Below are 18,818 nucleotides of genomic sequence, written 5' to 3' on the forward strand. Positions count from 1 at the left end.
GGGGTAGGGATAGGGGTAGGGGTAGGGATAGGGATGGAGAGAGGGAGAGAGAGAGAGACAGAGAGAGAGAGAGAGACAGAGAGAGACCACAACACGAGGCTTCCTCCAGTGTAGGGGAGTGAGGGTGGGGGGTGGTGGGAGTAGCCAGGCTGGGACTGAACCTGGGTCAGTGCAGACAAAGCAGGTGTCCTCTGAGTTAGCTATCCAGTCAGTCCTTAGGTGCACTTGTGCTTTTTTAAGGGAAAAAATAAAGTAACTTTACCCATGAAAAATATACACTGCTAAAATACACTTTTCAGTTGGAATGTATTGATATTTACTTTTCTCTTATAAGGTCTGCCAAGTGTCTTGACATGAAAAATGAAAATGGATAATTTTTATCAAGATAATTATTAACTAAATGACTAGCAAGGTGGCTGTGACGAAAAATGTTAGTAGACACTGTGAAAGGTGGTTACCAGTGGTAGATCTTACATACAACTCCTGTAAATACTAAAGTATAATAGCTTAAAGCAACATATTAAGTTTTACTTACTTGTTTGCACCTAAAAAGTAACTACTTTGGTGTCCTTGTCCATATTCAAGTTGTAGATCCTAACAGCACAAGACACAGTATTTAGTAAAAGAGTACATATATACTAACACAAATTGTTTTTTAAATTTGAACCCCCCCCCCAGTCTGCAAATAAATCTGTATTGCTGTATGTTCTTTAAAAAAAGTAAAGGCATGGTGGGACTTGTAACAAGATATTTCAGAAGTATAAGTGTGGGATTTTTCTGGGAACTTATTTGAACAATAAATGCAAGTTTAATTTGTGGTCAATGGAATTAAAATCTGTAAGATCAGTTTTTAAAAGGAAAAAAATTCATATAAGCTATTTACTCTTACTAACTTATATGAAAGTATAATGAAGCCAAAATGATTACAGATGAGAATAAGAAATGGTTTTCTTGGTTAAGACTTAGTAAACGAAGTTGGCAATAATGAAGCATACATGCACATTCAAGTATTTCCACTACTGCTTTATGCAGGCAACAACAATCGTTTGGTTTGTTTTTTTAGGAATATAAGACAGGGTGCTCTTTTTAAAGTAAATAAATATGTATGTGTGTGAATTTTGACAAAGCTGTAAATTGTATTTAAGGACATCTAGTAAATTGTTCTTTAGAATGACAAGACCTCACATAAATCTTATTAAGGTGGCTCCTCATTTATTCAATCATTTCCACTGAATGCTACAGGTTGTTAGAAAATTAAGCATTGAAATTTGAAGGGACAGACAATCTATGTGCTCAGCTCAAATTCCTTCCTGAGTGGGGAAAAGGGATTTCAATAGCCTTGGGAAAGAAGTTACCCTTTCTCCCCATTTTCAGCCTCTGCATTGCAAAGCATTTTTTTTTTTAAACAAGAAAGGGTGTGTCTGTGTGTGTGTGTGTGTGTGAGAGAGAGAGAGAGAGAGAGAGAGAGAGAGAGAAAGAGAGAAAGAGAGAGAGAGAGAGAAAGAAAGAGAGGTAATAGTTAACATTTTTGATGAATTTATTTCCCTTAGGACATGATGTGGTAAAAGGACTTGCTAATTTGTAGGACACTGTCACAGGCACGTCAGGACTTCACGCTCCCAGGAGTCGGTCACCTCCCCACATTGTCCAGGAAGATAGCACAACCTCAGTCATCTAACCTGCTGATCTCCTTCAGGGCAGCTGTGTTTAATGGGCTAATTTACAAGTCTGTAGAAGCACAGCCAGGTTGTGAGGTCCTCAAAGAACAGGGCTAAACCCATCCTTCTTCCATGCAGTCCTTCCCTGCAGTGCCACGTCCTAAGTAACTGCTTGTCCAAAAGCCCTTTCTTTTCCTGTGAATAGATCACTAGTACTTCACCTCATTGAAATGCTTCACAAAGATAGTGACAGATTACAAGACGTGTTAGGTATAGAATAGAACGGAAAACAGACTCTAAGCAATATATTATACTTAAGTGATTATTCTCAGGCATGGCAAAAAACAGCTGATGCAAATCAAAATCAAATTCCTAGTGAAGACAAGGCTCAATTTTAGTTTTCTTCAGTATTTCTGTTCTGCCATAAACGTCCTTCCCAGTGACAGGAAAAACAATCCATCATAGCCAAAAAAGACTGATGATCACCCTGGTGTCACATGAAATTCTAATGAAAAGGGGCACTTGTCCGCTTTAATTGGCATGAAGACATGAACTGGCCAAGACTGGCATTATCCTAAGACTGTCAAACATGGCTGTGACACAATTTAGTGGTCAGGATCATATGGGAGGGGCCTTTGAAGTCTGGATTCCAGGCAAGAGAACTATTAGTTGAAGTGAATACACTTCTCACTCCAGCTTGTCTTCACCTGCAGTCAATGGGACTAGCAGTGTCTTTAGCCAATACAAGCCCTGCGCCACCACTCCAAGGACAGCTTCCAGAAGCTGCTGTGTGTGCAGTGGCCATGGACACCTCACAACATGTGTCTTGAGAACATCCACTTCGGTCCATACATGACCATCACCATGCTGACCGTGATTATGAAGACCAATATTGATCAGCAGTGTACTAAGGAAGTAAGGAATGAATCTAAAATATTGACATCACAGTTCAGTTGGCATGGAACACAGGTTCATGTACAGAGAAGCATCTGGGGCAGGGGAAAGTCGCAGGCAGAGGCCAGTCTGATGATTCAATGCTCCAGGTGCCAGGCCCTGCCAAGAATATTGACACTGAGAGGGCTCACCTTCATGAGTTCCTTCTCCTGAAACCAGCATATGCTTTAGCAACCAGGGGACAAAAACAAAGTGCCAGGCATGTCCTCAGGCTAAGACTAAGTCCTTCAAGTAAGAATCTAATCTCATTTCAATCACTTTTTACTTGGCATGAATTCAGACAAGAAAAATGAAATGAAGTAAAAAGGGAAGAAAAATTGAACCTGAGCATTGGTTTGACCTTATGTCATAATAAAGGCCTCGAGCACTTTCCAAAAAGGACTTAAAAGCCATTCTGTAGCAGATGAATGCCACCAAAATCATGCTTGGTAACACTATATGTTGGTGTCATAGGGCCTTTGAGCACAGTAGGATAGGTATTACAATTTATTAATAGCATAAGCCAAGCATTAACTTACTTATAAATTATAATGTTTATGTAAAAAAGCCAACAAAGGACATACGGTGAAAACATGCGAAGCCTAGGAGTGGTCAGCCAGCATGCTCAACAGAAACACACATGGCCTCTTGAGCCCAGAAAATGCCCTCCTATGGCCGTGGCCTCAAGTCCAAAGGCTGTTGTAACAGGGAGGACAAAGCCCCTCAACAAATATGGTGCCAAGAAAGGCTGGGGGACATGAGGTGGGATCATAGGAAGGGGTGTATCATCACGAAAATCTTATTGTTGTTGATGGGAAAATAATGAGTCAGTGAGAAGAGAAATAAGCATTTCTCATTGAGGGAGAGAAAAAAGGGGAAAGAGAAGGGGGGTGGATAAACAGGATGGTAGGAGATGTCTTCCACCAATAATTTACAGAGTCAGAAGGAAACTGAATCCTGGGTCCCTGGAAGAAAACTTTCATATTATATTTCACGAACAGTCAGAAAAGTAACAGCTCTTGACCAAGCCACTTTCTCAATATAGGCTTTTTTTTTTTTTTTTTTTTTAACCAGAGCACTATTCAGCTCTGGCTTGTGGTGTGTGTGTGTGTGTGTGTGTGTCTGTGTCTGAACCTGGGACTATGGAGCCTCTGACATAACCATTATCCTATTTACCCCTGCCCTCAAGCCAATTTCTCAACAGCAGAAGCCAGAGTCAAACCCTTTCAGCTCTGGCTTATGGTGTGTGTGTGTGTGTGTGTGTGTGTGTGTGTGTGTGTGTGTGTGTGTGTGTGTGTGTGTGTGTGTGTGTGTGTCTGAACCTGGGACTATGGAGCCTCAGGCATAACCATTATCCTATCTATCCCTGCCTTCAAGCCAATTTCTCAACAGCAGAAGCCAGAGTCAAACCCAGGGGTGTGACAGCCGGCCTGGATGCATATTCCAGCTGTTGGTCAGGCCTGAAAGCCCAGGGAGGATCCTATCATGTGCCAGTCAAAAGCCAGTTCTTCTTAGAAACTGCCCTTAGATCCACTCAAAAAGAAATGTGGGCTTAGGAGTCAGGCGGTAGCGCAGGGGGGTTAAGTGCAGGTGGCGCAAAGCACAAGGACCGTCATAAGGATCCCGGTTTGAGCCCCCGGCTCCCCACCTGCAGGGGCGTCGCTTCACAGGTGGTGAAGCAGGTCTACAGGTGTCTATCTTTCTCTCCGTCTCTCTGTCTTCCCTTCCTCTCTCCATTTCTCTCTATCCTATCTAACAATAATGCCATCAATAACAAAACAAGAGCAAAAAAGGGAATAAATAAATAAAAATAAAAATAAAAAAGAAATGTGGGCTCAGACAAACTCCAAAACAGAGTCAACAGAGTTAAGATGAGCAAAGCTGGCATTCACTGTTTTTCTCACTCTCTCAATAAAGTAATTTTTAAAAAGAACTTTAAACATACCCCACCAATGTGTCCTGGAACTCAGCTTCCCCAGAGCCCCACCCTACTAGGGAAAGAGAGAGGCAGACTGGGAGTATGGACTGACCAGTCAACGCCCATGTTCAGCGGGGAAGCAATTACAGAAGCCAGACCTTCTACCTTCTGCAACCCTCAATGACCCTGGGTCCATGCTCCCAGAGGGATAGAGAATGGGAAAGCTATCAGGGGAGGGGGTGGGATATGGAGATTGGGCAGTGGGAATTGTGTGGAGTTGTACCCCTCCTACCCTATGGTTTTGTTAATTAATCCTTTCTTAAATAAAAAAATTAAAAAAAAAAAGAACTTTAAAGTCAAGTTCTGTTCTTCTGGTGTTATGACTATCTGCTGTAAAATAAAGGTTATGACTATCTGCTGTAAAATAAAAATTAAGGTGTATGATTCTAAATGCCCTTACAAAACCACAAAATGAGTACATTGAGCACGTCAATGCCCAGACACGACCAGTGTCGTGGTATTTTCAGGCAGTAAGGTCTCAGTGGCGGAACATGCGTCTTCCGGGTGTGAGAGGAGTGAGGGCTTCTAGTGGGGTGCCACTGCCTGCTAAGACGACTCCCAGACTTCCTGGCTGTACCTGATTTTGAGACAGGCAACCAGAGATGAAAGCTCAATAAGTGCAGAACTTTCCCGACTGATGAGAGACCAGATGACCAACCCTTCTGTTCATGGTAGCATTGCAATAGCCAAGATTTGGAAACGGCTTAAGTGTCCACAAATGGGTAAATGGAGAAAAATGACTGCATATACACAGGGTGCTCACTGAAGACACTCATAATGTAAACTTTATGCCAAGCACATATTTCACTACAATAAAAACCCTGCAAAACAGCTGCTGAGGAGAGAGCGCGCATGAGTAGATGCCCCCAGTGCCAGTCAGTGAAAACACTGAGGCTGTTGGGTAGCGGCAGCTCAGGACTGAGGCTCAGGCTGGGTGGTGGGGCCTAGGGCTGCCTGGATGGAAGCCCAGCTCTGCTACTCTCTGTGGCACACCCTGGCCAGCTGCAGCTTCCTTGCACCTCCATTCTCTTGCATGTAAAACAAGGAGAGTAACTTAACATAACAGTGTGTGAAGAGTGCTACGAGGTGCAGCTCCTATTGTCTGTCACAGGGGCAAAGTTTTCAGGTAGATTTTACAAATGGCTGGGTATGACAAATGTTTCACTCACCCTTCTGTCAGAACCCTGCTGTCCCTTCTCTGTTAACTGTCCTAGAGCCCTGCTATCAAAGATCGCCTGTCCACTGTCCACCCTTCCGTCATCACACTGAATGACGGGGGTGAGGAAGTTCCAGGCAACAGCGATCAGCTATTTCCTGATAGCTAATCCAAGGCTGCCAGGCTAGTTTTACACCGAGCACAGAGAAGCATATTTGCAATCGTCTTTTCTGAAACAACAGCTAGCCTGAACTTCTGACTCGGTGGTCTTCTGTTTTCATTCTAGCCTCTACCTGCCTAATCCTGAAGGTGTTTTCAGCCTGCTGTATCATTAGCATCACTAGCTGTATTTTGTCCACTTCACTTGCTCCCTGGGATGACTAATTTTCAATACTCAGGTGCTGAGGCCTCTCTGCCCTGGGAGGCACCTCTCTTTCTTTGCGACCGACTTCCTGGCTCCTTAACTGCGTCTTCCCTGCCTCCAGCGCTGAGTCTACCTTTAACCATCAGGCATCCTTCCTGTAAGTTTCCTGTCTTCAGATCAAGCTGGTTACACCTGCCACTTCTCTGATGACTCCACCCTCCTTTTCTGAGCTGCTCCCAGAATTCCAACAGCCCTGTGAACATTTCAGAATTTCAGCTCTTTATCTGCCATCTCTTAAACACTGTGGTATGTGCCAGTGATGCCCACCTGACAGCAAGTGCCAGAGACTCTGTAACTCAACCTTATCCCCTCTCTGACTAATCAGCCACACTCATCCCAAAGCTTCCCTGACCCTCAATCCCACAGGACCTAAGAAGTGATGCCAGGCTCTCAACAAGCACCACCTGACAAAAAGCTGGCATCTGGGGCGAGATGGTGGCACACCTGGCTGAGCGCACACATTACAGTGCACAAGGACCTGGGCTCGAGCCCCTGGTCCCCACTTGCAGGGGAAAAGCTTTGCAAGTGGTGAAGCAGGGCTGCAGGTGTCTCTCTGCCTTTCTCCCTCTCTATCATCCCCTTCCTTCTTGATTTCTGGCTGTCTCTATCAAATAAAGATAATAAAAAAATTTAAAAAGCTGGCACCTGCTAGCTATGGTGTTCATGCTCAGAGCTCACACGTGCGTGTAAACACTTCTGCCCACCAACACAGCTACTGCCCCAGGAAAGAACATTTTAACACCTTTTGCCCTCCAAACCTTACAGGGTCCAAGAGTGAACATACGGAATCATTAAAGCCGTAACAACTGAAAGAGCCAGGACATTATAGCAGAGAGGTGAGGGGAAAGGAAGGAAATTTCATGGAAAGTGCAGAAAAGTAGAACTGGGAAGGTGAAGATGGCAGCCCTTCTGGCAACTCCACAGCAGAGAACACCTCAGAGCTGATAGTAACTCTGCACAGCACCTGCCCTCCTGTCTCCCAGGCTCACTCCATACCCACCTAGAGGCAAGACAGTCATAATGATTTACAGCAGCAGGGAGGTTTTAAAGTCTGGAGTTTGGCCTGAGGAAACTGGGCATGACACCACACTACAAATTTCAAATTTTAGTGAGACTGGTTTCATTGGTAATTAGGGACAACTCAATTTCTTAAAGATATGTATATGTATATGTATATATATATATATATATATATATATATATATATATATATACACACATATATATTATATGTAATATATAGAGATTAGACTTATAAATCCATGATTACATATATGAATGGTTCTAGTTTATTAAAACAAATGTTATTAATATTGGGCATTTTAATAGGTAAATGAAATTTAAAAAAAAATTATGAGTGTGACAGTCAAATTCTTTTCATAAAAAGAAAACCTTTCATTACATAATAACATGTTGAACTAAATAAATGTGTATTCAGCTTGCTAGGTAAGAACTCTTACAATCCTCTATGTAAGCTTGTTACATGACAGGGACTTATAAAACTCTTTAAATTGGTCCATTAAAACTGGATTAAATGTTTGATTTAAAAAAAAAATCACTAACCAAAAAATAACTAAGACCAAAACAATGCTGAGACAAAGAAAATCAGAAGATGAGAAATACCAGGTTAGATCTTGCAGTGTAGTATATTTCTTCTGAACTGTCCAAAAAACCATCACTGTCGGGCTGTTTAGCAGAGACCAAGAAACCCAAGTTACTTACACTCAGACTGAAAGCCACACATTCACAGAGGGAAACTTGCACTAGGGCAGGGTCCTACTAACATAATTTGACTAAGGCAAAGGCACAGTCAAATCATATTAAGGAGCTGCTAAAAGGCAACATTGCCACAACTTTGCTCTACAATGCAGTTACTAAATTAGTAAAAAATTTAAATACATGCAATGGCAACTTAAAACAGAGAAACAGAAAATAAATTCAGGCTGCATTAACAAAATACAATTAGCATTTTTAAACATCAAGACTACTTTTTCTACCTAATCTTTCCCACCCTATAGATCAAGGTCAGGCTTAAGTACTACACTCTCATCATTTCAAAACTTTCACGATTCTTCCTTTAAGTTAAAGCTCATGAACTTCCTTTTGTAAGCCTTACTTTCAGTCAAGTGTATTAAAATAAGCAATGCATTTAAGAACAAAGTTCCCATTCCAATCCTTAGTTCTTGTTAATAGTTACTTCTCATTATTAAACACAAAAGTAAAAAACAAAAACAAAAAAAACACACCTGGAACTGTGGTAAAGTAATTTCATCAGGATGATGTTTTTTAAGTCTCATTTTAAAAATTCTTCCACAGAATATTAATAAACATCTGCAAAGCATTTTGCATTTAAGACTAGATCTAGTATATGAGCGTAATCTAGAGAGGAATCTTCAGAATGTGAATAGGAAGGCAAGCTCAGAGTCAGCAGGACAAGATTCACTGGGGCCTGGCTTCTCCTCTAAACAGATTGGACTCTACCTGGACATTGAAAAAAAAATGGCCTCACACTAATGAACTTTTCACTACTCAAATTTAAAACCGTGGCACTTATTCTGATAAACACAGATAGACTGAGTGTTCTTCCAAAGCGGACAAACAAAAAATGAGAACTAATCCAAGGGCCAGCAATGAAAACATTTAATCAAAGAGTGATTAAATTAGAAAGTTCTCCCTCTAAAAATTTTGAAAATGTTCAATTTCAGCAACACAGATTTATTTATTCTGAAACTCAGAATCACTTGCCTTTTTCTTAGCCCAAATGCCTTTAAAAATATTAATAACTATCTTTTTCAGTCAGTGCCAAAATATTACAAAGATCAAACAAACATTTATTTCCAAGGTCAACATTCTAGAACTAGAGAACTTACAAGTTCATGGTGAGGTTCTGTCTCCTTCCTTAGGGGTGGGTCGAATTTTACTTGACCAACTGAAAAAGAAAAGTTTTTATATTTTAAAATGATTTTGGCAGTTTTATTTATTTATTTTTAATATTTATTCCCTTTTGTTGTCCTTGTTTTATTGTTGTAGTTATTATTGTTGTTGTTATTGATGTCGTCATCATTGTTGGATAGGACAGAGAGAAATGGAGAGAGGAGAAGACAGAGAGGGGGAGAGAAAGACACACCTGTAGACCTGCTTCACCACTTGTGAAGCGACTCCCCTGCAGGTGTGGAGCCGGGGGCTCGAACTGGGATCCTTACTCTTTGCGTTATGTGTGCTTAACCCACTGCGCTACCGCCCAACTCCCTAAAATGATTGTTTTTTAGGGCCAAGCAGTGATGTGCCTGGTGGAGCACACATGTTACCATGCACAAGGAACCGGGTTTAAATTCCTTTTTACCATCTGTAGGGAGGAAGCTTTACAAGCAGTGAAGCAGTGCTGTAGGTTTCTATCCTCCTACCTCCCCCCTCTCAATTTTTGTCAGATGAAATTAAAAAAAAAAAGATTTATTTATAGTTTATGAAAGAATGAGAGAAACCAGGACACCACTCAGTTCTAGTATAAGGTGGTACCAGGGATTGAACCTAGGATCCCTCAAAACACTAGTCTGGTGTTATACGGCTAAACTACAACCTGACCCTCTTTCTGTCTTTTTAATGATGTACTAACTTTTAAATTTACTTCAATAACAAAATACATTTAATTTTATCATCGAAGATTTAAATAAGGAATCTACTAATGGGCAGAGGTAGATAGCATAATGGTTATGCAAATAGATTCTCATGACTGAGGCTCCAAAGTTCCAAGTTCATTCCCTGTACCATTATAAGCCAGGGCTGAGCAGTGCTCTGATAGATTATATATATATATATATTTAAAAAAAAAAAAAAAAGGAATCTGCTAACTGGAAAAAGCCCAGGAAGTCTGGTTGTTGAAGATTAGCTTGTTAGTACTAGGCTTCTCCACAGTGGACTCCGATCAGCAGAATCATATGCATGTGTATCCTGATCAGGGCATGGACTACTGTGTCCCTGTGGGCCAGCGTAAAATGGACTCCAGCTTAACTCAGGGCTCAGGTGGGCAGCGCACTGATTTTAGCTAGGCAGTGTACATATGAAAGTTAATATCGATTATAGGCAGTGATGGGATTTGAATAAATAGCAATGGGAGGCACAAGTAAACAATAATTTGAAGAACACACTCAGTGAAGAAGATCTCTGCTGTACATGACTGGGAGCATACTTTATTTTTTATAAGTTGTGCATTCATTTTATATACTATTTTTTGTTATCTTATTTATTTATTTATTGGATAGAGACAACCAGAAATTGAGAGGGGAGGGGTGACAGAGAGGGAGCGAGACAGAGAGACACCTGCAGTCCTGTTTTACCACTCACAAAGCTGTCCCCCTGAAGGTGGGGACTGGGGACTTGAACGCAGGTCCTTGCGCATTGTTAACGTGTGTGCTCAACTAGGTGTGCCAGCACCTGGCCCTATGTGCATACTTTATAATAGAACAGTTGTTAGAATATTTACTGAAACTTATCAATCATATCCTGTCTATCATCTATTCCATCTCTATCTCAATGTTCCTCTCTATGTACCTGTAGATGGAATCTAATCTATGTTTATCAGTTTTCTATCTTTCTATCATCTCACTGAACTACCATCCACCCATCTTGAGATATATACTTGTTTATCATCTTAATAAAGGTCCAGTGAATAAATTGTCACCTATACATGTTATCAAATAGCAAAATTAAACCCACAGTAAAGCTGCATGAGTGCTGTGCATCTTGCTGCCTCTGAACACGCCTGCCCTCAGTCACAGGCAGCCTCGCTGAGTCTTATCAACTGTCCTAGCTCAGCGGGCACTCAGTATATGGTGTTGCGCTTCCTGGGGAGGCAGTCCCAGAGGGGAGCTTGAAGGGGGAGCTCCCTTGGGAGACGGACTCTTTGCACCTCACACCAGGGGCACTCAAGTACCCTTCAATCTCCTCAAGCTGTGACAAGCTCCCCCAGCCACTGCTTAGGCAGTAACGTGGGTCAAACACCCCAGACTGTGTGCAGTTGGACGTTGTAATGCCAACAGCTCCCACTGGCCTGTTATTGTCTGCTGGTTGAAACTGACCTGCCACGGCAGACAAGGAGAGCTCGAGAGTCACTTCTTAAAGCCAAGTCTTGGCTTATCACAGTTAACTGAAGGCATAGGGGGCTTCCTAAAAGGGGGATGGAAGCACCTTTTCTGTGAGTCCTTACATCACTATGTTCTAAAAATCTTCTTGCTGAAAAGAAAGCCTTGGTTGCAGGGATAGACACCAGGTCCCAGGAGGACTTCTGGTGACGAGACCACACACGTGTATGGAGGAGGTTTCTGAAACTGAGCAGTGTTTGTGCCCACTGGGCTGGCACCACACACTCAACCTACCAACCAACCACAGATAAACAAACAAAACACAATCCTAAATTGGGTAAAAGTAAAAAAGACCACTGGGCGAAAGCCGAGAGACTTGGGGATCACTCTTCACTGGTGTGGCCCCTTGCCCCCAACTATTCAGCTCTGCTGTTTGTTTAAATGTCCATGTATTGGGCTTGCGGGGATGAAAACATGCTGCATCTGAACTAAAGGGTGTGCAACGTGTTGTCAGTATGATCACTAGTTGAGCCCCAAACCACGAACAGTTTCCTTACAGCAGCCACCTTGAGTGAACTGATTTCTCTATGGTCACTCTGGAGTTCAGGTTCCCGGGGTCAATCTTTAACTCACAGAAAACTGTTATCAGCCTGGCTGCACTAAATCGGCATTCCAAGATGCCAGTCTTCCAAGGAGGACAGGCCAAGGGGAAGGCATTCTGATAATTCCAGAGAGGCCTGGGGTGCTCTTTCACAGGTGAGCAGACCACTGATTCCTCATGCAGGCCTGGTCTGCCTCAGCGGGCCTCCCTCAGCTGTGACAATCAGCTGAGAGTTCAGTTAAAAGGGAGCTAGCTCCTGGGCTGGCCTGTGACCTAGTGAATCCCAGTCTGTAGGATTGGGGCCTGAGAGGCCACTTATACAGGCTGTCACTGTGTTCTGAGGTGGTACACCTGGTTGAACACACAAGTAACCATGTGCAAGGACCTGGGTTCAAGCAACTGGTTCCCACCTGTAGGGGAGAAGCTTCACGAGGGGTGAAGCAGCGCTACAGGTCAGGTTTGCCCTGCCCTCCTGCCTCCTAACCTCAGTTTCTGTTTCTGTCTCTATCAAAAAGAAAAAAGAAAGCTGATGGAAGGGGTGGATTCATCATGCAGGCATTGAGTCCCAGAGATAACCCTGGCAATAAAATAACAAACAAACAAACAAACACATGCTGTGTGGTGCTGAGTCTGTCTGCATGCAGATCTCCCTTCCTGGCCCTCATGGTGTGGCCCCCAGAGCAGCCTCAGTGCCCAGCCCAGGGCTACTGCCTCTAGAATGTACCCCTACAGCCAGCTTCCTCTGCTGGTCTAGTTGGGGATGCCACCTCTCCTCCTAAGGGCCATCAGCACAGGAACCCTTGTTCCCTAGCAGACACCCCCAGCAGTGAGGAGGCCAAGCTCTTGCTGCCTCAGATTGCTCCACCTTTACACGGGGTTAGCAGAGGAAGCAAAGAACTTCTGTCTGAATACTCCCAGAGACCTGGGTTTTCACTGTGAAGTGGGTGGTGGATGAAGCATACTCACAGTTTATCTCCGAGCGAGTCTTCTCTTCTCTCACATTTCTGCTTGTTGAGTGGATTCTGTGTGGAACAGCAACCAGAGGCTGGAAGAGAACCAGACCCACATGTGTGTTTGACCCAGGCACAATCTTGAGTCACAAAGTCATCCATATATGAGGAACACTTCATTTCATGTAAAAACAGAACAAAACATAATTCTGTGTGTGTGTATTCCTCCCTCCCCCATCACTGTTCTTTCATGGCTCTGGATCAATTCTGGGGGGTGTGGGAGGAGACTGCTGCACTGAATCTTCCCCCAGTACAGTGGGGTTGGGGCTCAAGGCCAAGTCACATGTATGACAGGGCAGGCTTGCTCCCAGGTGAGCTACCTCACTGGTCTGTAAATACATATTTTAAAGCAGGAAGACAAGTCTAATTACAAAGGTCAAACTATGTCTCTATCAGTCACTTAGCATAAATCACTATTTGTACTAGAGAGAGCACTTCTGTGACAAGAGTCCTGCCTGTGAAATGAAACCCTAGAGGCAGTGTAGTCTGCTGATTTGTATATGGACCACTGACAGCCCAGTTCCACTTTGTGGATCTGGAAGGAAGAATCAGGTGCACCAGAACTTTCAGACCTGCTCTTATATCAAATTCTGAAGGGAAAGGAAAGCTAAGAGAGTAAAGATTGTGTTTACATCTACCATCTAAAGGTCACACCACAGATGTCTTTTCTTCTCAGGTTTATTCTCTTATTTCCATACCTTTTGGGGAAATGCAATTAGACAGATGTTTATACACATATAATTACACATAAAGATGATGGTATGATATTGGCTCACTTTTTTTTAAAATAATTTTTAAAATATTTATTTTTCCTTTTTGTTGCCCTTGTTTTTTATTGTTGTAGTTATTATTGTTGTTATTGATGTCGTCATTGTTGGAAAGGACAGACAGAAAATGAGAGAGGAGTGGAAGACAGAGAGGGGGAGAGAAAGATAGACACCTGCAGACCTGCTTCACCATTTGTGAAGCGAACCCCTGCAGGTGGGGAGCTGGTGGCTCGAACTGGGATCCTTACACCGGTCCTTGCGCTTTGCGCCACCTGCACTTAACCCGCTGTGCTACAGCCCAGCTCCCTTGGTTCACTTTTTAACATTTGTCAGAATTTGAGCAGTAGCTAACTTCTCCCATTCTAAAACAAGCTCTCCACTCCTCAGTTGGTGATAGAGGCACACCATTATACATTCCCAGGAACAGAACCAACACTCCTGAGACAAGATGCTGAAGTCTTGTCCTTAGTTTGTAAAGATGATTTAGACCTCAGGTCTGATTTATAGAACCTCACTAGCTGGAAGTGAACATAAGGATAGCTGGGGAACTCATAATCTGAGGTCTTCAATATATGACAGCAGAAACAGAATGGAAAAACAAGACCTAGGGCACTCTTTAAAAATGGAAGCTGGGAGTCGGGCTATAGCTCAGCGGGTTAAGCGCAGGTGGCGCAAAACACAAGGACCGGCGTAAGGATCCCGGTTCGAGCCCCCGGCTCCCCACCTGCAGGGGAGTCGCTTCACAGGCGGTGAAGCAGGTCTGCAGGTGTCTATCTTTCTCTCCCCCTCTGTCTCCCCCTCCTCTCTCCATTTCTCTCTGTCCTATCCAATAACGATGACATCAATAACTACAACAATAAAACAAGGGCAACAAAAGAGAATAAATAAATAAATATTTTTAAAAAAAGAAGTAAAAAATGGAAGCTAAAGCAAGTCAGAAATAAAACTGAAATCTAGTTTAGGAAATTAAATCATTATAAGAGAGACTGTCCAAGTGTTATACTCTTTAGGACTGAGCTGAACTGCTTTGGGTAAACTGTAAAGATAGCATTACCCCCCCCAAAGAATGTATACTGACAACAGTATATTTCAGATTTAAGAGAAAGAAAGGCTAGAGGACTCAGGGGATGGAAGGAGGTCCACCTGAAAATTAAAGCAGAAAGAGCATGTCAGGCAGAGTCTACTACAAGCCTTAGCTATTATAGTCACAAATCCTTTGCAAATAAAGAGACTGTGTCCTCCTGGGAAAAGTATCATTTTAGAAACCGATGGGGAAAAAGTCCACTCCAAACTATAATATTCACACGTCTCAACAAGAAAGATGAATTTCTTTTCTTTTCTTTTCTTTTTTAAATTGCCACCAGGAGTATCTCCGGGGCTCAGTGCCAGCACTAAGAATCTACTGATCATGGGGGCCTTTTTCTCTAATTTTTATTTTATTTTATTATTAGATAGGACAGAGAGAAATTGAAAGGGGATGGGAAGATAGAGATAGGGAGAGAAAGACAGACACCTGCAGACCTACTTCACCACTACTGAAGTGTCCTCCCTGTAGATGAGGAGCAGGGTCCTGAACCCCGGTCCTTGCTGTTGGCAATACATGTGCTTAACCAGGTGTGCTACCCACCACCTGGCCTCCAGAAAGATGGATTTCTTTCTCTACTACATGGAGAACTTCAGAATTACTTGTATTCCAAACTGCTTCTATATTGCTCCTCTATGAATACTTCCCCCCCACCCCAATCATAGGGGCTTTACTGCTCTGGGTCAGCCTTTTCAGATAGAAAGGGAGAAGAGGAGGCCTCTATGGGGCCGGTTTTAAAAAGGACTTTCTAACTTAGTATTAACCACATTTAAAATAGGCAGCAATAGAACTGCAAATATTTTGATGGTTTTAATTCTTTTTTATATATATATATTTTGTTAAGTGAGAAGGGGAGAGAAAAACAGGCAAGAGTTAGAGACCAGAGTGGCCCCCTCTAGCATATGCAAGCCAGTGCCTGGGACTGGACCTAGAGCCTCATCCTGCGTTCTTCCTTTGAGCCTTCTCTTCCAGTGCTTGACAGATACGGAACAACTGTGACTGTCTACACTGGTTATTAAGATCACTTTCTAGTGTCTCTGCTTACATGGTCACTTTTAAGTTTCTGAACAACTTTGCAAACTGAAGGCTGCCTGTAACCTGAATTAGGAAGTTTGTGAAACTGTGAGTGCTTATAAAAATGTAGAAGGAGGTGGGGGACACCTCATGGTTATGCAAAGAGACCCTTATGTCTGAGGCTCCAAAGTCCCCTAGTTCAATCCCCTGCACCACCATAATAAGCCAGAGCTGAACAAGGCTCTCATTAAAAAATAAATAAGTAAAAAAGAACTGTAGAAGAGTATTTAAAAATCCAAGTATTTTTTAAAGGTTTTATTTATTAACCTTTATGAGAAAGTAGATGGAGAGAGAGAAAGAACCAGACACTTGTGCTCCTATTGAACTCAGGACCTCATGCTTGAGAGACTAACGCTTTATCCACCGCGTCACCTTCTGGACCACAAATCCAAGTATTTTGAAATAACTAACTAACTAACTAACTAACTAACTAAACAAACAAGCAAACAAAATAACAAAACCCAATTTTCTCTCTATTATAGATCAGTTATATCAATATTTTGCTTTTCTTAAGTCTTCTGTTTCCAAACCTCTTTTCAGATCTTTAAAAAAAAAAAGGATAGATAAGCTTTTTCACGGTAAGAATGGCAAGCTAGAACGGTGAAAGGGTTCTCCCCAACTTAAGACAAACTGCAACCAACTTCCTGACCACTGAGTGCTGTCATCCCTTCAGCAACATCAATGAAATTTATACCACTTAAGTATCTCCCATACAACCCAGCCAAACGCCCAGACCACACTTCTGTTACAGACCTAGAATTCTGCCATGCCACATCTACGGACTTTCCTTTGGGTGCCAACCATGAGCTCAGGTTAAATATGGCAACTGGAGTGAAGCTTACTGTAATATCGGTGCCTCCAACACGTGATAGTATTTGATTCTCTAGGCACCACACTGGCACAATTATAAAACACCTCCACAGTGGACAATTAGGATTTTAGTCACTGAAAAAGTCAATCCTATACTTCAGCTTAACCACCAATGATTCTCAAAGAGCTGATCAAGCATTCCCCCCCCCCCCCCACACACACACAAGATCTGAGAGAGATAGAAAGAGATAGATAGGCAGATGACAGACCAGAGCACTGCTCAGTTCTAGCCTATGCTGGTGCCTGGGATTGAATCTGAGACCCCACACCTGCCTGACCCTGCCAAGTGTTCTCTAAGTGAAGAAAGTTAAATAGAATTTTTAAAAGTATATTCTAACATTTGTTTAGATGCTTCATATTTGCATTCTCTTTTACACAGCAGACAATTTTTTTTTTTTGGCAATTTCATAAAAAATGACTCTGCCTTCACCATTTTCAGACAAGTTGATAAGTCATCTTTAAGCAACTAAAGAGAAAAACCTGGAGCTTGTATCCTTGGAGATAGTTCACTCTCTAGAAAGTGAACTGTCCCCAGAGAGGGCTTTTTACACTGAGTCCCAGAGTTTGCAAACACTGACTATGAGGCGTCCACACACAATCGATTGTGCTCCTGGTCTTGACTGGTGAGGGCAGGCCTACCTCAGGGTCGTCATCATCAAAGTCATGGTAGGTGGAGTGGTCTGGGTTGTTCACTTTGTCCAGCAACTCAATCGCCAGAGACCGTGTCAGAGGTTGGGTGACGAAGGGGTGCTGGGAAAAGAAGGGAACCATACAGAGTAATAAGTGGGGGGTGTCTGAGCCAGTGTTTCACCTTGGGGAAAAAAAAGTCACTTTCAGGGTAAAAGAATCCTACCTGCAGTAACTTTTCAGCAGTAGGCCTTTTTTTGGGATTTTTGGTAAGTGCCATTTTCACAAAATGATGAAAACTATTTGACCTGGGAAATGTGGAGAAGGAAACATAAATTTCAGTTCCACTCTAGCTCATGACTATCAAAGTCAACAAGGAGAGCCACACAGCTTACCACTTCAGCTTATCCTTTAGTTTAGGAGGCTGGAAATTGCTTTTCGTCATTAGAAATAATGCTCTGAAAAAATCAAAACGGCAAATCATTATACAGATTTTATTAAGATTTAAATTTAGTTAAGTTAGGCTAATAATGATTTTGAATGGCATAATAAATACCATAGCTTGTTTGGGCATAAAGATCAGTATTAGGGTGGGGGTTAGGGGTGGGGCCTCCTGTCACTGACCTCATGGGGTGCAGATCAAACATGGGCGGCTGAAGCTCGGCAAGCTCGATGGCAGTGATCCCCACCGCCCACAGATCACAGAGCTGGTTGTAGCCCCCTTTCCTCTCGACAGCTGCAACTTCTGGAGCCATCCTGAAGAAGACACCCCAAAAAAGCAAACCCCCATTTGTTGGGTTTCCCCTCTTTGCATTCTCACCAGAGGCATATGGAGCTAACACCACCCAGTTGAAGCCAGCTTTGGCTTTGAGACTGGAAACGTATGAGTTCTTTCTCTCTCTTTTTTTGTTTTTTTGAGATCATGATGTCTTAAGAGACTTTCTACCCCAGGCACCCAAGCCTTCACCTTTGATTCCTCTGTGACACTGCTTACTGTAATGGTTTGTAAAAAAAATGTACAACTAGAGCAGCATACCTCAAATCTGTTGATACTCTACTCATTCTTCCTCTGCACATGCAAAATTTTACAGAATAATAAATACTCTGTAATTTTGAGCCATACCTCTTTACAGCAAAAAGGAAAAGAAAAAAAAAACTCCTGCAGTCTGGCCTGCTTTCAGTTATCAAAGACCAAGCAAAGAGTTATTAATGGAAAGACTGTTACCAATATGGCGTGCCAATGAAAGACTTCCGTTTGGCAATTGTTGCTGTTATCTGTGCAGACACTCCAAAATCAGCTTTAAAAAAAAAAAAAAAGACACTTTTAGAAAAGGATACTGAAAATTAGGTACCACAAGAAGAAGTATTTAGTATTATTTTCTTTAAATTAATTTCACAGAAATAGGAGATACCCCCCAAAATCACACTAAGATCTTAACCTACAAGCACTAAACCATCACAGAATAATCAGTGTGAGATTTTCACAAACTCTCCCAACCCCAAATAACAAAGTGAGACTTCAAGTGTACTGCACCAAAGTAAAAGACTCTGAGGTGAG

At 42.4% G+C, this 18,818-nt stretch overlaps 1 protein-coding gene across 8 annotated transcripts in view; it reads right to left on the minus strand.

The window, feature by feature from the left end:
* MAP4K3 (mitogen-activated protein kinase kinase kinase kinase 3) overlaps positions 1-18,818 on the minus strand; it is a 115,228-nt gene that overhangs the window by 38,254 nt on the left and 58,156 nt on the right. For 6 of the 8 annotated variants that reach the window (XR_009548902.1, XM_016187220.2, XM_007520983.3 and 3 more), the window contains 9 exons: positions 18,486-18,558; positions 17,885-18,016; positions 17,656-17,718; positions 17,487-17,568; positions 17,273-17,383; positions 12,795-12,873; positions 9,020-9,078; positions 7,773-7,835; positions 536-594 (listed from right to left, as the gene is read on the minus strand). Coding sequence is in view for 7 of the 8 variants with exons in the window: in XM_016187220.2 (XP_016042706.1) it covers positions 536-594; positions 7,773-7,835; positions 9,020-9,078; positions 12,795-12,873; positions 17,273-17,383; positions 17,487-17,568; positions 17,656-17,718; positions 17,885-18,016; positions 18,486-18,558 (721 nt within the window). In the remaining variant the exon portion in view is untranslated. The remainder of the gene's footprint in view (positions 1-535; positions 595-7,772; positions 7,836-9,019; positions 9,079-12,794; positions 12,874-17,272; positions 17,384-17,486; positions 17,569-17,655; positions 17,719-17,884; positions 18,017-18,485; positions 18,559-18,818) is intronic. The other 2 variants (XM_060186920.1, XM_007520984.3) reach the window with 1 other exon arrangement.

This window comes from Erinaceus europaeus, chromosome 3 (genome assembly GCF_950295315.1).
Source record: "Erinaceus europaeus chromosome 3, mEriEur2.1, whole genome shotgun sequence".
NCBI classification, from domain to species: Eukaryota; Metazoa; Chordata; class Mammalia; order Eulipotyphla; family Erinaceidae; genus Erinaceus; species Erinaceus europaeus.